Source organism: Balaenoptera acutorostrata, chromosome X (assembly GCF_949987535.1).
Source record: "Balaenoptera acutorostrata chromosome X, mBalAcu1.1, whole genome shotgun sequence".
Classification (NCBI taxonomy): Eukaryota; Metazoa; Chordata; class Mammalia; order Artiodactyla; family Balaenopteridae; genus Balaenoptera; species Balaenoptera acutorostrata.
Genome location: NC_080085.1, coordinates 49556519 through 49580305, shown reverse-complemented (window position 1 = coordinate 49580305; position 23787 = coordinate 49556519). Strand labels below are relative to the sequence as shown.

The following is a 23787-nucleotide window of genomic DNA, read 5'->3' as shown; positions in this document are numbered from 1 at the left end:
CTGTTTTAAATTCTATTTTAGATTTTGGGGAGCCAGCTGGATGGTCTCTCGTGAGGCACGGTGGTGGGGTTCTGGCTTAGGTGTGGGATTCGCGTCAAGGATCTGCTCCTCACTTAAACCCTGACCAAATCACTGCCTCTCTCTGAGCTTGTTTCCTCTCCTCTAAATAAGGAGTCCCTAAAAAGACATGTAGGAAACTGCCCATTGCAGGCTTGTTGTGGTAGCAGAGGATTGGAGGCAACCTAGAGACCCATCACCCAGGGGAATGAATAAGAAAAATGTGATACATGTATAAGATGGACCACTAGAATGAATTAGGTCTACATACGGTAACATGGCTGGATCTCTCAAAAACAGAATGTTGAGTGAAGAAAGAAACAGAACAAGATTTATAGTACAATACTGTTTATGTAAATTAAAACACATAACAATACCATACATTTTTCACAGATACACATATATGTAAATAAACACATGAACGGTGGATTGGAAGGACGTACGTTAAATACACGAGAGTGGGTGCCTATGTGGAAGGGGGCATGGGATCAGGGATGGGCGATGAAAGGGACAAAACAAAACAAAATAAAAAATATAAGGGCCTCATATGGACCAATGATGATATAGTGTGCCAAGAACTGAGGAGTATGGTCAACTCAATTCTGTGCATCTGAGAGAGTAAAGTAATTGAGTGCCCAGGGAACAGGCTGGCTGGGGAGACTCCCAGGCTATTTTTTTTTCCCCCTGTGACATCCCTCCCTCTGAATTTAATCAAAGCTTACCAAAATCCGAGCTGTATACAGTGGACCCTTCCGAAGGGCTCCTATCCCAGACTGAGCAGTCTCTCCAGAAGCCATTATTTTGTGTGTGTGTGGGGGGCGGGCATTACCTAACCCCAATAGTTCCCCCCAAGTTTGATCCCCAATTCCCAGTCCCCATTCTCCATGGTGGTCCACTTTCAGGAACACCTTATCTGGCTTTTTGAGAGGAGACTGATACAGGAGTTGGGAGTGGTACCTGGGGGCTCCAGGCTTTGGAAAGAGTTGGGGTACTCAAGTATCCTGTCCCCCATGTTCAGAGCCTGGGCCAAGGGAGGAAAATCTTATGAGATGGGAGTCTACCCTCTTGCTACATACATACGTACCGTTTTCAAGTTCCATCTCTCCGACCACTCTACTTCTTGCTGCAGGCACATACTCTATTTTGTCCCCTCTCAATTAGGTGCATATGTGTACATGTGTGCACATGTGCACTGTATATGTCTCCACATACAGGCATTTGCTCACATGTGTGCCCCAGGCAGGAGTGCCCCCCAACAAAGTCACGCAGACACACTGTCTCACTTGACCATACCTCCCCACGTGTAGTCACACAGACAGGACACACACACACACACACACACACACACACACACACACACACAGAAAGAGAAAACATCCAATATAGCATTGTTCATTTCAGTTTTCCATTTACAAAATCCAATGGTGAATCCACGCAGTTAGAAAAAGGAAATGGAGGAAAATCCTCCTGAATGTACCCTATCTACCCCCACCCCTGTGGTGCCCCCACCCCACCCCCCTGAAAGGCACCCCCATCACTATCACTGAGAGAACAGGTACCCCCCACCCCCAGCCTCTCAGCCACTCTGGCCTGCCTTTCCAGGGCCACTCCATAGCCAGGCTCATTCATGTCTCTCCTGCCTAGAGTACCTTCTCCACCCCTCTTGGGTCAAGGCTTGCCCAGTTCTGGAGCTGTCTTGGAGTAGGGAGGGAGTGTAGGACAAGGGCTTCTGTAGGGAAGGGAAAGGGGGTGGATAAATACAGATCTCCCTCTCTCCCAGGAGATGAGAGGGGGACAGAGAACTTGGGCAAGACCAGGCAAAGAATGCCAGTTTGGCTCACCAGTCCATAAGACTTGATGGGAGCCCAGAGTGGACTCTGCCCTGGGAAGGAGGCTTGGGATCTCCCACCTGGGGAATCTGGCTGCAGTCTGCTCCGCTTGGGGTGGAAGTAATGGTGGAGGGAGGAAGAGAGGAAGGGCTGTTCAGCGCAAGGAAGTTGGGGGCTGAGGGCCCAGAAGGCCAAGGGTTACCACAGAGGGGCTTGAGGCTCCTGAGGCTTGAGGGGGACAAAAAGAGATCAGAGAGGAATGGACTCAAGTCCACAGTGCCTTGGAGTTCATACCACTATGACTTACCAAGGCCCTCAAAGAATTTTCATCTTCAGGAGAGTATCATGAACTCAGGAGACAATTCTGGGGTTGAATTCCACTCTGACCCCAGCCTTTGGGATCCAGCCATTCTGGAGAGTTTGACTTTCTCCCTACACTTCCATGGGGTTGGAGTGGATTTCCATCCTCAAGAAGAAGAGTTGGGGGACGGGGATCCAGGAAGCAGCTTGAGAGAATGCAGCCAAGCTGGGGTCTCTTCAGCTCAAGGCATGTACTCACATCCTGCTCTTCACCTAACCTGGGCCCATCCCAGAAGCCCTTCTCCCTCCCCTCCTGGCTTCTCAAACAGATGCTCAAGAAACACTTGGGAGGTCTGGACATGGTGGGGACAGAGAAAAGACCGGGCTTGGGACCAGGGTTAGCCTAAAACAACATTGCACACAACGTAGCAATTAAACATTCCTTGCTCCCTGGGAACCCAGCACGCCCTTCGGTCCCTCTTGTCAGCAGATCAATTTCTCCCTAAACATCCAGGCCTTGCTAAAGGACTTGGAAGGGGAGGGTACGTGGGAGCAGAGGGGACAATAAGGGCTCTGGAAGTCTATTTTACAGGACAAACTTACCCCTTCTGGACAATGTCAGAGGAGAGACATTAAAGCAAGAAAGCCTGTCTCCTCAGCTGTGAGTAGAAAAACCTGCATTTTCAGGTTTTTTTTTTCTGAATTGTCACTTCTGTGTGTGTGTGAGAGAGAGAGGTGGGGGGGGGGGAGAGAGAGAGAGATTGTAGAAGTGGAGAAGGAGGTGGCGGAGACGGGCCCCACAGAACTAGAAATGCCTCTTTCCTAGTCCCCCACCCAGTCCCCAACCCTGGGGAGGTGCTGGCAAAGGTGCCTAGATTCCAGGTGGTTCGAGGGGCTGGGGCTGGAGCTCAGAAAGAAAGGCTCCTGTATGGAGCCCCACCTCTCCCCTTCTGTTGGCCCCATCATGGTGGCCCTGACTTTCTCCCTGCCTGTCTGCCTACCAGCCTGCTTCACATGACACAGTAGGGTTCTCTAGGAGCCGGGGCACCTCCTGTGCCCCAGCAGGGGGCGTGAGTCCTCAGGCACTTCTTGAGGTCCTTGTTGAGCAGGAAGCAGACGATCGGGTTGACGGCAGCCTGGGCGAAGCTCATCCAAACAGCGGTGGCCAGGTAACGGTGGGGCACGGCACAGGCTTTCACAAACACTCGCCAGTAGCAGGCCACAATGTAGGGTGACCAGAGGAGCAGGAAGAGCAGTGTGATCGCGTAGAACATACGGCCCAGCTGCTTTTCACCCTTGACCTCGTCCATGCCCAGCAGCCGCCGGCTGGCTGCATGCCCATTCTGCCGGATACCCAGCAGGGTTGGTGGCATGGGCCCACGGCCAAAGCCAGCGATCCAGTTGGCAGCAGCCTGGCCGGTGGCCCCAGGGCCATGGAATGTCCAGTTCTGGCTGATGGCTGGCACCATCTGCACGGGCTTCATCTTGCGGTGTCGATACTCGAAGAGGAGCAGCTTGCCATAGACAGCATGTGTGGCTGCCATGAGCACAGCCAACATAAGCATGAAGCCCAGCGTGTCATTGGCCTTGAAGTAGCGATGCTCAAAGATGCACTGGTCCTCCTCACGGATGAACTTGTAGGTGCCCACGTCGAAGACAGGTGGGAAGGCCATGGCCACAGACAGGGTCCAGGCCATGCAGATGACAGCTGCGCATGTCCAGAGTGTCATGCGCTTGGCGTAGAAGCGGTGGTGGGCGATGGCCATGTAGCGTGTGACGCTGATGCAGAACAGCATGAAGGCCGCATGGAAGCAAAAGAGCACGGCCATAAAGGCCACAATCTTGCAGCTGAGCGCACTGAAGGTCCATGAGGAGCCGTGGCGCACAGAAGCCAGCACAAAGGGGAAGCAGACGGCAGAGCGTATGCCATCAGCCAGGCACAGGTCCAGCAGAAAGTAGTAAGGAGCCTTGTGCAGGGCACGCTCCTTGAGCACCAGCAGGGACAAGATGGCATTGCCCGCCAGGCTCACGCACATGATCAGTCCCAGCAGCACCAGCTTCACGTAAGCCGATGCTGATGGCGGAGACAGTGCGCCGCTCACCTCCTCGGGCTCTCCAGTGGTGTTGGCCATACTGAGGGGCAGGGGCTGCTCCCAACCCTATGGGGTCAGCCAGTCCGGTACTCGATGGGCCCCGGGGGACTCCATCAGTTGTCCTGCTGGGCTGCACCTGCAAATGAGGACACAGACACAGAGAGACAGAGATATGAGGGCAGGAAAGAGACAGAGAGAAAACACACACACAGGGGCACAGAGACAGAGTGAGAAAGGACAGAACAAAGAGATAGAAAATGGACACAAATTGAGACAGAAATGGAGGGGATGAGAAAGAGAAGAGATAGGGAGAGAGACAGAACCAGAGAGACAGGAAGTGGGAGAAAGAAGGAGGGCGTAGGGAGGGAGGGAGAAAAACACAAGAAAAACAGACAGTGAGAAACAGGTGGAAAGGAAAGGTGAGGAAGAAACAGAAAGGGCAGTGTTAGTATGTCTAGGTGGCCTCCCCACTTATTCCCCGGCTGGTGTCAGGCCCTGCCCCTGGCCCACTGCTGCTCCTCCTCCCTCCTTGCTGGGTGAGGAGGTGCTTCGTCTCTCTGGATGTCCTCGGTTACCTGTTTCCCCCATTGGCGGATCTGTGGGATGGGGATGTTGGTGCGGCTCTTCTCTCCCTTTGCAAAGCCCAAAGTTTGTGTTCTTCAAACTTTTTAAACTGCCACCCATAGTAAGAAATACATTTTACATCACAGCCTGGTACACATACAAGCACGTGTACATAGAGCTGAACCAAAAGTTTCACAAAACAGTACAGATCCTATGTATAATGTACCTAGTTTCTATTCTGTTTCACAGTTCTTTTGGTTAATGCTGGTAGCCACTCATTAAATAGGTTTCTTTATTCATAACCAAGCATGTGCTTAGCATGCTCGTGGAACAATGGGAAGACCAGTGTGGTTGGAACAGAGTGGCAAGAGAGACAGTGGAAGGTGAATTCACAGAGGGGTCTGGGGCCAGATCGTGCAGGGCTGTGGGCCATGACAAGGACTTGGGTTTTTACTTTAAGTGAGGTGGAGAGTATATGTGAATATAAAGACGTAGGTATGCTTGTGTGTATTCATTTGTTGAAAAACTATTTATTGAGCACCTACTGCATGCCAGGCACTGGTGATACAGCTGTGAAATAAACCGACAAAGATCCCTGCCCTTGTGAAGTTGATATTCTAGACAATAAAGAAGATACATAGGTGAAGTATACTAGGTCAAATGATGATAGGTTCCTAAAAATAAAAATAAAGGAGGGAAGGGGGATAGGAAGTGCTAAGGGTGGGAGAAGTGCAGTTTTAGATGAGGTGGACAGGGAAGGCTTCATGGAGGAGGTGTCATCTGAGCAAAGACATGAAGGAGGTGAGAGAGTGAGCCATATGGACATCTGGGGGAAGAGAAGTCCAGGCAGAGAGAACAGCCAGAGCAAAGGCCCTGAGGTGAGACTGCATGTGGTGCATTTGAGGAAGAGCAAGGAAGAGGGTAGAACAGAGTGAGTGAGGGGAAGTGGTAAGAGGTGAGGTCAGAAAGGTGGTTAGGCCAGATCACATAGGCCATGGTGAGGACTGACTTTTACTCTGAGTGAGATGGGAGCTGTGGGACAGTTTTGAACAGAGGCGAGATGTGATATGACTCAGGATTGAATGGGATCCTGCTTTCTGCGGTGAGGAGCACAGATCATGTGAGGCAAAGGTGGAAGTAGGGAGACTCCTTAGGAGGCTCTTGCAGTAATCCAGGTGAGGAATAACAGCACCCCCGTGCCTCTTGCCCTGCTTTGCTTCTCTTCCTAGAATTTCTCTCTTCTAATGTACTATATAATTTACTTTTTAAATAGTTGTTTTAATTAATTAATTAATATTGATATATAGTTCATGTACGGTATTATGTAAGTTACAGATGGACAACACAGTGATTCACAATTTTAAAGGTTATACTCCATTTATAGTTATTATAAAATATTTACTTTAAAATTTTGGTTTATTGCCTGCCTCTCCCTATTAGAAGGAAAGCTCCACAAGGGTAGGGATTATCAACTCACACACTCTCCTCTAGAAGAGCAGTGCACAGCCCATGGTAGGCCCTCAGTCAAAAGCTGTCAAATCAATTGGTTGAGGAACTAGAGGGGCTGGTGGCTCAGGGAGGGCTGCCTGGAGGCGTCCAGGTAGGATTTGCTGAGAGAGCTGTCTGGGCAGTGAGTGAATGGGACAGCACAGGCAAAACTTGGGGGGAAGCAGGAGAGCTCCTAGTGTGTGCGGGCTGGGTGTGGGGTGTGACAAGGTAGCAGGGCAGTTCCCTGAGGAGAGGCAGCAAGGCAGAAGCTGGAGAAGCTCAGAACTCCTGCTGGGACTGGGATGGGCTTGAAGTTGGGGGAGGTGGGGCTTGAGTGGATGTCTTTCTACCTCCTCCCTCCCAGGAAAACGGCTCCCCTCTGCACTGTTTCCCAGCTCAATCCAACCTGGCCTGCCACAGCCATCTGGGGCCAGACTTTGATGGCACCCCAAAGTCTCAGAGCTGGTGCCAGTGGGCCAAGGGAAGGTGCTAGGGCAGGGGCTTGAGAGAAGCGGAGTTGGTGGGCCCCTTCAGCCCCTCAAGGCCTCATAGCTCCCACACAACTGTGGACCAGCCGATAGCTGGGTGAGTGTAAATATGCACACACACACACACACACACACACACATACACACACACACATACACACACACACTCCTTAGCCTTGAGGAGAGGCAGGGAGGAAGTGATAGAGACAGAGAGTGAATGTAAGACAGAGTCAGAGAGACACACGAGTGACAAAGAAGGAGAGAGGAGCAGAGAAAGAGAGAGAAAGAGAGACAGACAGATGGAGACATAGGAGGGAGGGAGGGAAGGGGTGGGAGAAATACACAGAGAAAGGAGAGAGCCTTATACAGAGAAGAGGAGCTAGAAATAGAGACAGAAAGAGGAAGAAAAGATAAAGTGAGAAAAAAGACACACACACACACACACACACACACAGAGAAAATGCAAGAGATAGACAAGGGAGAGAAATAGAGACAGAAAGAGAGAAAAAATAGAGACAGAAAAAATAAAGACAGAGGGACAGAGGGAAGGAGGGAGGGAGACAGAGACAGAGAGATAGAAGGAGAGGGATAATGCCAGGAAATAAAGAGAGAAAGATATAGAGAAATAGACAGGGACGGGGAGTGAGAGACAGATAAAGAGGGGACAGAGACAGAGGCAGAGACAGAGACAGAGAGAGGCAGAAATAAAGATGGAGACAGAGAGAGGGAGACACAGAGAGACATACTAAGACCGAGAAGGTGGATAATGTGTAGCCCAGAGTCTCAGTGAAAACAAAAACAAACACTAAAACAAAACAAAAAACCATAAAACAATAGAAGCAAACAAACAAAACTCTGGTGTTGCCTGGAAAGCTGGGGTGATTATATAAAAAGTGAGGAGAGTGTTCTTCTAAGCATAGACTGGCAGCCACAGCCCAGGACCATCCGAGACTAAGGATGTGTGTGCATACACATAACACGTACACACCTGCTCGTGCTCAGATGCCCTTAGAGATACACAGACACCTACACACACACTCACAAACACATAGGCTACTCCTATAGAGACCCATGGACAGCAACCAGCTCACACACAGGGGCACTGGTGTGCACACACGGCACTCACACACACACATACACACACACACACACACACACACACGGTATATCGTGTATGCCGCCTCATTCACACAGGCACAGTGTACCCTGCTTAAACACCAGTGCTTTGTCCTCAACAAAGGCATTACTGCCCCCTAGGGGACATTTTGGAAATTTATAGGAGCATTTTTGGTTGCCACAGTGCTGGGTGTGTCCTTCCAACATTTGGGGTTCTGGGCGAGGATGCTGGCCATCCAGTGACCTGCAGGGCAGTCTTACACAGCCAACATATGTCCCTCATCCCATAGGATTTTGGACTTGGAATGAACTGAACCTAGAATCTAACTCTATTTCACAGTTAAACACAGTTGTTCCTTTGATTTAATATACCCTGAATTATCCAGGAATGTGGCTGTCATGTAAGTCTAGAGACTGTACTTTGTTTTGTGGAGCACTTTCCTTGAGTTGTTCAGTATTTCGGAAACTCTCACGCCTAGGCCTTTGCCTGTCATTTGCCTGCACTTCGTACAAGGGGCAGCTTCTGATTTTTCCCTTCTCCTAAATCCACATTTACTCGTTATAAGATGTTACAAGCTTCTAATTCACTGAATCTCCTGGGGAGTGTCATGCCCAAGCATTTCCATATTGAAATGCAAATTATTTTCTTATAAGCCACTTTTATTTCTTATTTATTTATATTAGAGTTAATATAATGTGGCTATTGTATAAAATACTATATGAATTTTCTTTTGAAATTATATATGCAGAGAGATTGTATTATTTAAGAACTTCATGTCCAGATAGTAAAGGGGTGTTACAAAATATGTTACATAAAAGAGGGTGTTGGGTATGAGAGGGCTGAGAATTGCTCATATGCACAGACACACACACACGTGCAGTGGCCCACAAACCCACAATTATAACTCCCCTAACATACACACAAACTTTCAAATCGTGACAGATACACACACACAAACCTACTCATTGTCACTCACACGTAGACTCATATATACCCTTTGTCCCAGTGTACCTGATTATTCAAATCCTCTCACGTATTTAAACTCTTGCAACACAGCTGCAAGAAAACAGTGGCATACCTATATCATCACATATACAAATATGGTTACACACGTTAACACTCAGTCACTTACATACGCCAGCATGCTCACATGCACTTGAACCCTGCCACACATATGTATACACAGACTGCCCCTCAGATACCCACAGAAAAAACAGACAAGTAAAAAACTGCTCACATATACACACATGTACATATGCTAACACACTCTAACATACAGAGACCAACTGATCCAAAACCTCTCACATAGATTATGCACACTCACCAACACAGATGTGTACACCCTAGCACAGGTATACACAGATGCCCATTCATGTACACGCTCACTCATGCAGAGAAGTAGACCAGCTCCAACACAGACACAGACACACACACACACCCCTTAGCAATATGCAAGCACAAGCAAACACAAAGAAAAAAGCCAGATATAGTGTATACAGATACACTCTCACACACAGACGTCTATACACACACAAACTTGCTCACAAGCCAGATACTTACTTGACATATACAGCCTGCAACAGGTATACACCCAGAGACAAACCCGTGCAAGTGCACAGAGCAGCCAACTCCAGAACACACAGGTGGAAACATTAGCAGAGCTGTCTGGGGCTGGAGCAAGAGAGGGCTCGAGGGGACCATGTGAGAAGGGAGGTTGTAAATGTCTGGAATGCTTCCTGTCGAAACATCCCAGATAGTCAGATTATTACTTTGGTTGCCACTGGTTGTTCATCATCAGTGAGGTTTTTTGGCTTTGCCCCTACATGTACAATGTTTGTTTTTCTTTTAATTTGATCTCATTCTTATTTTTCCACAATTTTTTCTACGAAAATAGAAGGGCTGTATGATTGTAGCTGTTATTACTATTATATAGATTTAGGTGTTCCTAAAGAGAATATAACAATTTTGTTAATTTCCTTGATTGTTGCTTCTTTATTAAAAAAATGTTTTCTTCTAGAACATTTCAAACAAAAATGTAGAAAGAATCCTGTAATGAACCTCAGGGCATCCATCACCCAGACTCACTAACGATCAACTCATAGGGTCTTGTTTCACCTATAACCTCACCCACTTCCCCCACTTCCAGAGTATTCTGAAGCATATCTATTATGCCATTTCATCCATAAGAATTTCAGTAAGTATTTCTAAAAGATAAGAACTCTCGGGCTTCCCTGGTGGCGCAGTGGTTAAGAATCCACCTGCCAATGCAGGGGACACGGGTTCGATCCCTGGTCCGGGAAGATCCCACATGCCACAGAGCAGCTAAGCCCGTGTGCCACAACTACTGAGCCCGCACACAACTACTAAAGCCCGCGTGCCTAGAGCCCGTGCTCCGCAACAAGAGAAGCCACGACAATAAGCTCACGCACTGCAACAAAGAGTAGCCCCCGCGCACCACAACGAAGAGTAGCCCCCGCTCACCACAACTAGAGAAAGCCCACGTGCAGTAACGAAGACCCAACGCAGCCAAAAATAAATAAATCAAATAAATAATTTTTTAATTAAAAAAAGATAAGAACTCTTTTTAAAACATTACATTTTTATTATTTCTTTGCTTATTTATTGATTTACTTGCTACTGTCTTTTAATATTTAAAATTTGGCAAATCTGATTCTTGGTGGGATTTCATAATTAATTTCATAATTAATTATTATCTTTTGTTTTTAGGTAAAAATATTTGTCAGTAAATGAGTGCAGCCTGACTATAGTTGAATTGAATTGATTCATTAAAGGGAACTCTAGGCCTTTCTGGGTTTGTCTCAGAGTGCTGCTTAAAAATGCAGAAGACCTAAAACTTGATTTTTGGAAAAAATCAGTTTTCAGAAGTCACAAAGGGTCACACAAAGGGTCAGTCTGCTGACCCCTTCAATACTTTATATTCACGTAGATTTAATTTTTAAGATATTTCTTTCCCCATCAAATTGGACTTTTTGATTAAAGCTGGAAAATCAAGAGACTCATAAGACAAACACAGTAGTCTCCCCTCCAAAATAATCCAGGATGTTCCTAATTTAAGCAATTTAATGAGGATTGTCTCAAATTTGAGTTCAGCTGCCCAGTTAGCCCTCTTTTCCTCAGCCTAAATGTCCAATCTGTGTGGAAAACTTATCAACAGAAACCTTCACAGTAGGCTATGTTGGTCAACTGACCACAAAACACTCTATCACACAGAGAAAGATTTGGAGTTTTTGAAGCATCTGGAAGAGCAAATTAAGAAACTGGGCTCTTTTTTGAGATGAGTTAGAACATTCTTAGATGGAGTTCAACCAGCTAGTAACAGGGTTATACAATTAACAAGTAAAGCTAAGATGCCCACCCAGTAGAATCTCATATGTTAGCAGTCTGCCGGGAAATTATCCACACTATATTTGAGACCAACAAGGTAGAAGAAATAGGACAGGGGCCACTTTCAATTATTTCTGTTAGGAGATACGCTGGTGACAGGTCAAAGGACATCGAGATAACACTAACCCAGAAGATTGCTGAATCAAAGGGGTTTTCATTTTATATTGATGTATCTCAGGATGTTGATTAACTGTGCTTGGTTTATAGTACTAGTCAGAAAGCCTGAAGAGAAATGCCAGAAGCACCAAAATAAACTAAGGTTGAAATATTCGAAGTGATACATAAATATTTTGAAATACTGTGGAAACTCTGCATAAATCTGTGGACTGGCGCTGCTGTTGTGATGGCAGGAAGTTTACAGCTGGAATTTGTTCTGAAAATGCTGAGAGTCATCCACTGAGGAGCCTTAACCTATAAAAGTTTGCCTGAAGGTCTAACTTCCAGAGTAAATGATGCCAGGTGAATTTAATTAGATCCAAGGCACTACCCACCCACTTGTCAGCTTTCTGTGAAGCACTGGAATCAGTACACCCTTCTCTATTGTTTTAAGCCTAAGTGTGTAAAGATTTTATAATGGATTTATGAGCTAAAAGAAAAATTTCAGCATTCCTCTGTGAATGATTCTCACTTTGCAGATTTGATGCTTACTGGCTTCAACACACGGCTCTTTGAGCACATGAATAAAATCACATCAAAAATTTTCGACACTCAAAGATACATGAAAGTATACCGACAAGGTTTATGGATTTGAAGCTAAACTTCAACTTAGAAGAAATCAGGTCAAGTATGGTTCCTTGGGTGATGTTTAGTTAGCACTATAAGTTAAACACTAAAGAAGACTTACTAGGATGAATAGAACAAGGTCTACTTAGGGGAAAACTTCATCATTATTTTTAAATACTCAAAATGAAAATTTTCTGTTGGATTCAAAATTCATGAGCATTTGTTACAAGAAATTTCAACATCACATTTGACTGAAAGAAAAGAAAGAGGCGTTAGATTTAAAGAAGGATCTCACCTTTGAAGTACAAAATTCAAAGACTAAGAATTATAGATTATTGATGAGAAAAGAGTTTTAATCAATTAAAAAATACCCTTTGACCATTTGCTGCCACTTAGGCAAAGGGTTTCCTGTTGATGGTGACTACCAAGAGACAGAAGAGATTATGTAGCTATTCTGAGCATAAAACCTGGGTCTCTGCCTGGGCAGAGCAAGAACAAGTGAGTTATAAAAGGGAGGTGAAAAAGGGAGGCACGAACAAGCAGTTGTTCCATTTGTTAAGAAAGGTTGGTATGATGTGAAAGCACCAGCCATATTCAACACAAGAAACTGCACCTGATGCTTCAGAGAAACCAAAATGATACCTGATGACCCCAAAGCTCATGCTTTTGAGGTGAGTTTTGCTGACCTACACAACCATGCTGCTACATTTCATACATTCAAGCTAATTATGAGGACATTAGGGCAAACTATGCCTAAACAACCTCCATGGAATGGGTATTACCTTCAACAACATGCCTTCCAAGATCAAGAAGAGGCAGGCCACAATGGAAGTTTATATCCGTGTCAAAAGTACCAATGGTTATTTGCTTCATTTGTTTTGTTTGGGTTTTTACCAAGAAACACAACAACTTGGCATAAGGGATCTACGCTCAGCACCAAGTGATTTACCAAATCATGATGAAAATGACCGTAAAACAAATCAAGACAGTCATGACCAAAGATGCAGAACAAGTGGGCACGAATGTTGACCACTACAGATTTGCACCAGTGGATTAAAAAGTTATGTTTACAGAAGTGAGCTCAAGTGTACTATGAAAAAATTTGGAAAAGATTTCATTTGCAAGTTGCATACAAATTCAATATTAAATAATTCTCCTAAAACTTGGCATTTTAATTTTTCTTACCACAATTTTTATAATATAAAGAAAATGTAAGGAATTTCTTTTCACCAAACCCCAGTACCCCTAAATCCTCTTAAGTTTACTACAGTGTGCTATACAAATATTTCACCTTCTCTGTGTGCCTGACACATTCACAGCTAGTCGTATTGCGTGGACACTTGCACACATGAACAGATACACAGCACACAGGCATAGGTGTACATGGAGATTCAAATTTACACACACATCCAGACTTACCCCAGCTGATAGGTGCAGTCAGATGCTCACACACACACCTCTTCTACACAGAAAGAGGCATGTGTGTAGGTGCCCACTTACCAGCAAATCATGCAAAGATTTATATAACACACACACACATATATAACCACCCTTCTATAGAAATACAGGCCTAGGCACCGATACATTTGCTATTCACATGGGCACGTGCACACACATACACCTACAGACCAAATCGTACGGACCTATATGCTTTCAGACACAGTCATGTATGCACAGATATAAGAACTTGACATTCAGTCGCAGGGCAAGTGCTGCTCACATCCTACAGATCCAGGCCCTTCCCCACCCCAGGCTCTTACACTAAGAGATTAAAACCTACCATCTTATATGAACCCTGCCCTGGCACACATACATATATACACAGTACAGACTTGCTCGCGCATACAGACACATGGCTCAGGCTCACTGCTACACACAGAGGCAGGCAGGCAGGTGAAGCAATGCAGACTCACACATACACACCCACATAGCCACTGCTGCTTATAAACACAGACAGACACACTCATTCACACCTACACATACATTCACATGACACAGATACACACATCCTAGTACATGGCCATATAGGCATAAATCCTCTACACACACACGCATCCACCTACATCATCACATATAAACCTGAATACCAACCTTCTTACATTTACAGACACTCACAACATGCACACATTTACATCCTGACCACTATAAACCCGTTTACATATTCAGATAAAAACGCACTGTGCACTACCACAGATACAGGTATATGCACTCATACACTCAGATGTGTGTATGCTGGGAAGCATACACACAGGGCCAAACCTCTTCCATCAACCTCCTAGACCCACACTTCCATCCTCATACACCCATGGTTTTATATACACACTGGGACACATATAAGTACAAACCCACTTTTATGTATAAACACACCCTCACATACACCCACGATCAGCTCATTCTCTCACACATACATGTGGATACTGATAATGTGGCAAATATACACATAGAAACTACCCCGTTCACACTTGCAGATAGACACATACTGTCACCTACACATAGGCGCATGTGACAATTATAGTACTGGGTAACACCTTATATGGCAGAGAGGACTCATTATGTGCCAGGCACAGTCCAAAGCACTTTTTGAATATTAACTCATCCAATTCTCACTCTATGAGATAGGTAGTATTATTACCCCTACTTTATAAATGAGAAACTAGGGCTTAGTTGAGGTTAGGTGACTTGTCCAAAGCCACACAGCTAATAAAGGCAGAATTAGGATGTAAACCCAGAGCCTGGCTCAAGACCTTACAAATCCAACTTACTCACATGTAGAAACACACTCACCTCATACACATATACAGATACACACTACTTTAGCACAAGCACATGCACACACAAGCCATGTACTGACAGGCTCAGGTACAGTTACACACATACACATACACAAACATGGACATGCTCACATTTACAGACACTCCAGCAGAGGTATATCTTGCCCCAGGAAAGATATACACATTCATACAACGCCCACAATCCTGCACCCCACCAAAACACACCCACACTACTAAACACACAAAACACCCACATATACCACCTACACACCATCTAAATATATCCACACTCACATACAGATGCACCCACTTTCTCAGATACTCTCCCCACCCAGATATACCCAAACGCTCTCACACACACTACCCACATATATTCACATGCACACACATCACCCAGATATACCCTATCTCCCTCCCATACACCATCCTGAGAGAACCGCACACATCCTACTTAGATATACCCACTCCCACACGCCCCAGCCCAGGTGGCTACACATTCTCTTTCTCACACACACTATTCAGATGCACCCACTCTCACACACACACCCAATACTGATACACACTCTCTCACACACATCCCATCTAGACACACCCATCCTCATACACACATACCTCAAATACACCTACACTCACAGGCACTCCACCCAGATACAGCCACACTTTAAGCAAACTTCCAACTCAGTACACCCACACTCTCACATACAACATTCAGATACACCCAAACTCACACACACTCCCAACCCAGAGCCCTCATACCCAACCCAGGCAAACCTACAGTCTCTTTCACATGTGGTATCAAGATACACCTACAATGACACACACACCATTCAAACACACTACACTTACACCCCACCCAGATACTCACACTCACCCAATTCAAATACATCCACATGCACAGATACCCACCTACACATAATCCAGAGACACCCACTCACAAACAAATCCTATCCATACATGCCCACACTTCTCATGTTCTTTCTTTGTCTCTCTGTCTCTGCCTCTCTCACACATACACACACAAACAGAGCCCACTCACACAGCCCCAGCCAGATACATCCACACTCTCATACATACACACAACATCCAGATTCATCCCATGTGGACCACTGAGATACATTCACACCCATATGCATCATCTAGATACACTCCACTACCATCTAGATACACTTGCAAATTCACACACACACATCCCATCTAGATAATCCAACTTTCATACATGCCATCCAGGTGCACTTCCCCAGACACTCCACTGCCCAAATACATCCAATGTTCTCATCCTCTCCACACCACCCAGATGCCCCCACATTCCAAACTCACACTTCCCACCCAGTAATGTCCCCCAAACTCTCTTTCACACACCTCATCGAGTTATACACACACTCACACACATACCCAAGTACACATATACCCAGATATGCAACCGAAGCTCTAACAACACACCATCCAGATATACCTTAATACATACTCCACCACCCAAATACACCTGTGCTCTCACCCAGCCACCATCCAGATGCACTCACATTCAAACAAACTCCACCCAAAATACACCCACACACTGTCTCACAAACAGCCCAGATGTACCACACTCTCTCACACATCATCCAGATACACCCAGCCACATACCAAAACACTCACATTCACTCCCTGACCCAATCAAACCCAAACACTTCTACCCCATCCAGATACACCTACACACTTCTCCCACTGGATACATTCATGCTCTCACACTCCCACCACACTCAGAAACACCTATGCACTCTCTTATACATACACACAATCCAGCTCCCCCCCTCTCTTAATCACCATCATCCAGAATACCCACACTCCACGCACACCACGCAGGTATACCCATGCTCTCTCACACACCACACACACCTCACTCACATATAGCCCCCACAGCATCCACAGATACTCCCAATTATATACACACTCACATACACCCCACCCTCACCCAGATGTGCCCAAATTCTCTCTCTTACACACACACACACAGACACACACACCATCTAGATAAACTCCATCACACACTTATATTGCCTAGATACACTTGTGCTCTCACCCACCTACACACCATCCAGATATACCCACACTTGAATGCCCCCACCCCAATAGACCATACGCCTTCATATGCTCACTCTACCCAGAAACACCCACACTCCCTCTTACACACGTAACATAGATAGGTCCCCACTGTAAAACATACATCATCTAGATAACCCCCCACTCTCTCTTGCGCCATCCAGATACACCCATACCTACATACCCCTCAAATATATATATTCTCACACATATTCCCACACAGCCACACCCAAAGTGTTACTTATACCATCCTCCACCGAAATAGGCCAATGGTCTCATAGTGCCTCACAAATGCACCATTCACACACACCCACATCCACACTCATCCCTCTCAAACACACCCAAATGTCTCACACTCAAACCTTACCCAGAAACACCCAGGCTCTCTCTTACATACACGCAACCCAGATCCCTTCTCTCTCTCTCTCTCTCTCTCTCCCTCTCTCTCTCTCTCTCTCATCAAATATAGCACCCACTCCACACACACACCCCACTTCACCTGGATATACCTTCACTTTTCACTTATACATACACATTTAGATCCAGATTTCTCCCTGGATAGCACAACTTGGGTGCTGTGTGTGAAAACCATTTACTAACCCTTGATACCATACAATGCCATTTTGTCCTGGGCCTTTGATGGTGGGGGGAGGATGGGAAAGGAGGTCTTTGTGTTTCAAGGAATCCTTTTCTAAAGAGGTCACAGGCCCCCTTCCCTAGTAGGATATCAGTCATTTTTGGTTCTTACTTCTTGAGTGTGAATGATGACAGGAATTCTCCTGAGACCCTCACAGAAGCCCAGCACATGGTCAAGGCCAGAGAAATCCCAGAAGGGGGTCATGGATTGCTCAAGTGTTTTGGCTTCCATCATCTAGGATGTCTACACAATTAGAGCCAGACATGGTCTAGCAGGGTACCTGGCTTTCAGATAGGCACATAAATACACGCTGGGGTAAACATAGCATCACGCAGACTCATAAGTACCCTCCCTTATCACCCTCTCAATAATAAGGCCTATCTGAACAAGCCCAAGGCCAAATCTTTCTCCCTCTCTCACATACATACCATGAGACAGGCACATGCACAAATACCTACACTCATCCCTACAATAGGCACACCCACAGCAGTGCACACTCACACTGCACTTGGTCCCACATATGCACATCCATTTATTCTCAAACACAGACATATATGCATAGCATATACTCACATGACATAATGCCCACGAAGGACATACTTTCACTCACAAACACAGGTGTACACACAGGCATATTTACATATGTCCACAGACAGGCAGACTCTGTATCACACCCAGTGAGACAATGAACAAACATGACACACAGAGGTGAGCTCCCAAATGTATACACATACAGCCCCAGACACGACCACATAAGCATATTCACACATACTCACACCAGGATGTATTCACACACACAAACACCCAGATGTGCACATGCTTGTCAATTAGATGGTGTACTCATACATGGACATTCTAACACACATAGACTTATACACACAACTGGGCATGTACACCTATAAGCGTATTCACATGAACTTAGGCTTGTACATCATTCATTCCTGCAGGCACAGAATCAGACATGGAGACACAAATGTACTTACAAAACACACTCACACAATTACACACACCATTTATGTTGACACATGTTCATACACCCATATGAGAAAATATGCAAACAAAAGAAGACTCATGCACACATGGAAGAATAGTCACATATTCTCACACACTTGTACATCTGCACAAGAAGAATTGCTAACACTCATCACAGACAAACACATGCAAAGACAACCTCACACACAGACACGCACACACTCAAATGCATTTATAGGCCAAGAGTGGTGTGTACGTACATTCACTTACACTGTTCTACAACATATGCTCCAGAACAAACAATGGTAGATAAACACAAATACACATATGCAAATAATTAGAACTATACAAATTGGTGCAGTTCAGACGCCACCTATGCATTCAGACAGACACACACCCTGGCATATTTACACACACATACACTTAGATTTGTGTGAATACACAGGCAAATATACAGACATGTTCACTCAAGTGCACACACAGCTAGATGTTCACACATACCAGCATATACACACACATTCACTCAGTCACTCACAGGCATTTCCACACACACATTCACCCTCACTCAGAAATTCAAACAAAATACATAATGGGACAGGTGCATCCAAGTATTATGAGTTGTAGTTACTCATGCTCACCACACTCAGAGATGCACTCACACACAACAGTGTACCCACAAACACAACTAGACATATACATGAATGCAGCCATTTACCTATGCACACAGCCTTTTGTGCATATATTTAAAGGTGTACACCCCCCCAGCCATACCCATATATATAATCAAATGTGCACACATAGGCAAACCCACAAGGCATACTTTCATGCACAAAACATGTGCATTCACACACTCTCCCCTACCCACACAATTAGTTCTCCTTATACTAGTGTGACCATCTACACTAACATTTCCCTAATCAGATGTAGACCCGTGGGTCTGTCTACAGACAATATGTATTCAAACATGCACACAAAGACGTAGACATAATTCAAAATGCTGGAGAATCCACAAAGACATTCACACACAGGCCTACTCATACATATACATGACAGGCACACCCACGCAGAAGCATGTGTACCCGCACTTACCCTCCCATACATGCATGGACACACACACATACACATGCCCTTACACTTACAAACACACCATTTAGATGCACTTGTATTCATATGCACACAGGGGCATACACAATTATACACAATCAGATATATCTGGGCAATCACCTAATAGGACATGTACACCCAGGCATTCTGAAACCCTCACACTCATACACATACAATCAGACATGTACACTCAAAGACAAATGTATACCACATACATATATTTAGCGAGACATTCAACAGGCCTATTGGCTCAGAGAAACACACCCTCACTCAGGCTCAGGATCCAACATGCCCATTTGCTCACCCAGACAGACATGCAAAGTCATACCCACTCTCTTGTACACACACCATCCTACCCAGACACCCACACACTCTCACACCGTCATGTGACCTGCTAACACACACAGACTCATACACATTCATAGTGCCCATGAACAGACAGACACACACAGCCATATGTTTTCAGTTGCATATATACACCCACACTCAGGCCTAGATGCCTCTGGACCACAGGTGGGGTTTTCTCCCTTCTGCACCAAAGGCTTCTTCAGAGAAGTCTACTCTATAAGCCTACTCTATATATTCCACCCCTCCCTGCTCCCACAGAGGAGGTCTGCTGGGCCTCAGTGTTTCCCCTCTTCCTAATGCTCCCCTGGCCTTGAGGACTCTCCTCCAGCCACTGACCCCTCACTCAGTGTTCCACCACATCTCCACACCCAGAAACCAGCCAGCAGACCCAACTGTCCCTCCAGCCCAGGCTCTATGTTAGCAACTCCCTGGGACCCGTCCCCCACAGCTCTGGCTGCTGCATGGGCCACACCCGAAGCCCTGTGATCTCAGAAGCTTCAGCCCTGTCCCCACGCCCTGCCAACCACTGACCACAGGCCAAACTCTTGCCAAGTCTCCCCTCAACAGGGAGATGCATACATCACCAGAGTCAGCAATGCTGCAGGCTGCAAGCCAGGCCTCTGCTAGCTCATGGGGGCTAGAGCCTCTGTGTGTGTGTGTGCACAGACAGGGGCAAGTGCAGGAAAGGAGCCTGGAAGAGGGTGGGGGCAGGAGGCTCTGCTCACAGCCACCACTTATTCCTCCTTACAAATGAGGAGTAACAACACAGAGTTGCTCCTGCCTCCTCCTCCCCTCCCCTCCCCCATTTACCTACCTGCTGCCCTCCCCAGATCTCAGCCAAGACCCTGGAGAAGAGGGGCCAGTCCTTCCCCCAAATAACTAATGACAATATTAATCATGAACAATCAGCAACAATATTGACCATGAGCTTTGCTGACATTGCTTCAGGGCCACTTCTATACACATCCTTCACTTATATGCACCAACTCATTTAGTTACTACACACAGCCATGAAGGAAGGGTTACCAGTCTCTTTGACAGATGAGAAAACCAAGGTTCAATAAGTAGCACACTTTCACTAAAGTTGCAGAGCCAGTAGTTGAGGGAGGTGTCCCTGGAGAATCCATGTTCTCCATGTACCAGGCTTTCCTGCTGCTTCAGACAGAGGGACCACAAGGCCATAATATCTGGGGAATCCCATACACAACATGGGAGTCCGAAACAGAGATTGAGAGCCTTGGATGAAGGCTGGGGCCCACACTGTGGGGACAACCTTGTTGCGTCTGGCCCCTGCAGGGTGTTGTGTGGCATGGTCCTTGCCTCCACCAAGGCATCAGGCAGTCTAGGGCCTGGAAGTGCTCCCCACCCCCACCTCACCTTCCTTTTAGCCCTACAGTGGCTTCCTCCCCCTAGCTGGAAATCACAGCGGTATCTTCCCTGGTGAGTGAGCAAAAGTCTGTGCTACTTGTGGGGAGAGACAGGGGAAGGAAGGAAGGAAAGAAGGAAAGAAGGAAGGAAGGAAGGAAGGAAACAAGGAGTGGGGGGTGGTCTGGGCTGGGAGCAGCTTCTCTGTCACGTCTACTCACCTGCCAGCTCACACACTCAGGCAGACACACACACACCCTGCATGCTGGCCAAGGAAGCTGGCGGAGAGTGGAGGAGGAGGGAGAGGGAGAGGAGGCAGCTGCAGGAGGCTGAGCCTGCCCAGGGTGCAGGCATCGTGAGGGGAGCACAGCCGGGCTCCAGGCATGCCTTCCACAGATAGCACACAAGGAAATATTAACACAGCCTTGTGCTCAAATGCGACCATAATGATAAAAACAGACCTTGTATGGGGAAACAGGTGGTGGTTCCCTTCCTCACGGGACATTTGGGATTGAGGAAGATGGGGATGGCTAGAGGACTCTCCAGGCTTGAGTGCCCAAGTAGCCCTTGTGATGGAGCAGAAAGAGAGACTAACAGAATCAGAGAGAGACAGAGAGCATGGCAGTGATGGAGACTCTGGAATATGTGTGGGGAGACAGAAGTCCCAGCCCCCCATCCTCGGTGGAGCGATGCTGACTACTTACCTAGGCTCTCTCAGCAGGGCTGTCTTGGAATCGAGGGAGGGGCTCAAGCTGTCTCACTCAGGATAAATCACAGCCCAGGCCACATTGTGGGACCCTTCGTGATCTGGCAGCCAGTGACACTCCTGCTTCTGTTGCCGTGGATACAGCCGGGCTGGTCTAAATCGCAGACATCAGGGGAAGCAGGCACTGGAGGAGTGCACTGGACAGGGCTGGGGGTGTTGGGGAACACCGGGTGGGCAGCACACAGCCTTGGGGTGCCCAGCTAGCTGGCAGGTGGGGGTCCAGGCAGGTGCTTCCCCAACTACACACTCCCACCCCCATCTTCACGCCACCGCCAAGCTGAGAGGGGGGCCAGCACTGACCCCTGCTACCCGTCTGCCCACCTGGCTGCCGGTCCCCCCTTCCCCCTCCCTGTCTGCCCGCTGGCCGCCGCCTTTTGTCCTCAGAAGACACGGTCCCCGCGGGGCCTCTGCCAAGCCTCCAGCAGATGCTCAGGGTCTGGGGCTCCTCCCTGGGAGCACTGGGGCCATGGCCTGGGAGAGCCCCAGGTTGTGGGAGCTCTCATCCAGGCTCACTCCGCTCCCCAGGCCTGTCGGGGATGGGGAAGAGGTGCAGGTCCACAGCCAGAGGCAGCAGCAGAGGTGGAGTTGGGGAGGGGATGGACGCCAGAAAGAGGGGGTGGGGTGGAGAGAGAGGCTGGCCTGATAGCTGTGTCCCGGGTTTTAGATCCGGGTTGAGGAGGGTGGCTCAGAGCATCCGAGGGGGGGGTCCTGATGCAAAACGGGGGCACCGTGGGCCTGCCGGAGGGACCCTCCAGGCCTGGGAAGCACCCCAGCTTACACAAATTTAGGTCCCAAGATGCTGGGGACACCCAGCCTGGATAAGGCATCGGCGGGGAGCCCAGGGCACTAAGCTGGACCCCATCCGGGCTGTCCGTCCCCCCTCTCCTCGATTTGCACGGTCCCTGCCTCAGGGGCGGGCGGAGGAGGGAGGGAGGCAGGGAGGGAGAGGGAGGGAAGGAGGGAGGCTGAGCAGGCAGGGAGACTCCCAGCCGCCAGCCTGGTCCTCCCTGGGGCGGGGCGGGGCAGGGCGGGGCGGGGAGGGGGTGCTGGTGAGGCCGGGGAGCAGCCGGCTGGCTGGCTGGCCGACTGGGTGGGGATGCTGGCTTGGCGGCTGTGCTGCCAGGACAATAGCTGCCTGGGGAATTCAGACTCCGGCCTTTCTGAGATGCTGGAGAGAGGCATGCGTGGAGGTGGGGAGAGGTGCGAGGGCTACAAGTGCAGAGGAGGCAGGGGTGGGGGGATCTGCGGTTGGGGTCAGAGCAGAAAGGTCCTGTGGAAGTTTCTCAAAAGCTTTCGCTTGGGAGGGATCCTTAAAGCTCTGAGAGGTAGGATAGACAACCTTATTTAGAATGGGTTCTATGGGCATTTTCCCAGCAAGGCCTGTGGGTGAGCGAGGGTGGGGGCGGGGGCGGGGGCGTGGCAGGGAGCACTGCCCATCTCTGAACAGCCCTTCTCAGGACGTCATCTCCCGTGCCACCCCTACTTTCTCTGGGCCAGTAGACAGATACGCACCCATACTTATGGCCACGTTCCAGGACAGCAGAATGGGCCAGGGGAGGAGGAAGCCTTGTAGGCAGAGGTTCGAAGGCAAGGAAGAAATACTTCTGTCCTGAATAGATTAAATTGGGACCAAATGATGCCATAGTAGTTCCCCTAATTTATAGCATTTAAGAATTCCAGT

General features: G+C 47.5%; 1 protein-coding gene across 1 annotated transcript; it reads right to left on the bottom strand.

Annotated features, from left to right (window-relative positions):
* Nucleotides 1-1593: 1593 nt before the first annotated feature.
* On the bottom strand, nucleotides 1594-22749 carry LOC130706217 (probable G-protein coupled receptor 173). The gene is made up of 2 exons (XM_057537533.1): nucleotides 22045-22749; nucleotides 1594-4415 (listed from the first exon to the last, which is right to left on the bottom strand). Exon 2 carries the CDS (start codon nucleotides 4316-4318, stop codon nucleotides 3197-3199), a length of 1122 nt encoding a protein of 373 aa, XP_057393516.1. The 5' UTR covers nucleotides 4319-4415; nucleotides 22045-22749; the 3' UTR covers nucleotides 1594-3196.
* Nucleotides 22750-23787: the final 1038 nt, after the last annotated feature.

Bases quoted from the DNA above. Each gene is read 5' to 3' on its own strand.
- LOC130706217 (XM_057537533.1), bottom strand. From the start codon at position 4,318: ATGGCCAACACCACTGGAGAGCCCGAGGAGGTGAGCGGCGCACTGTCT.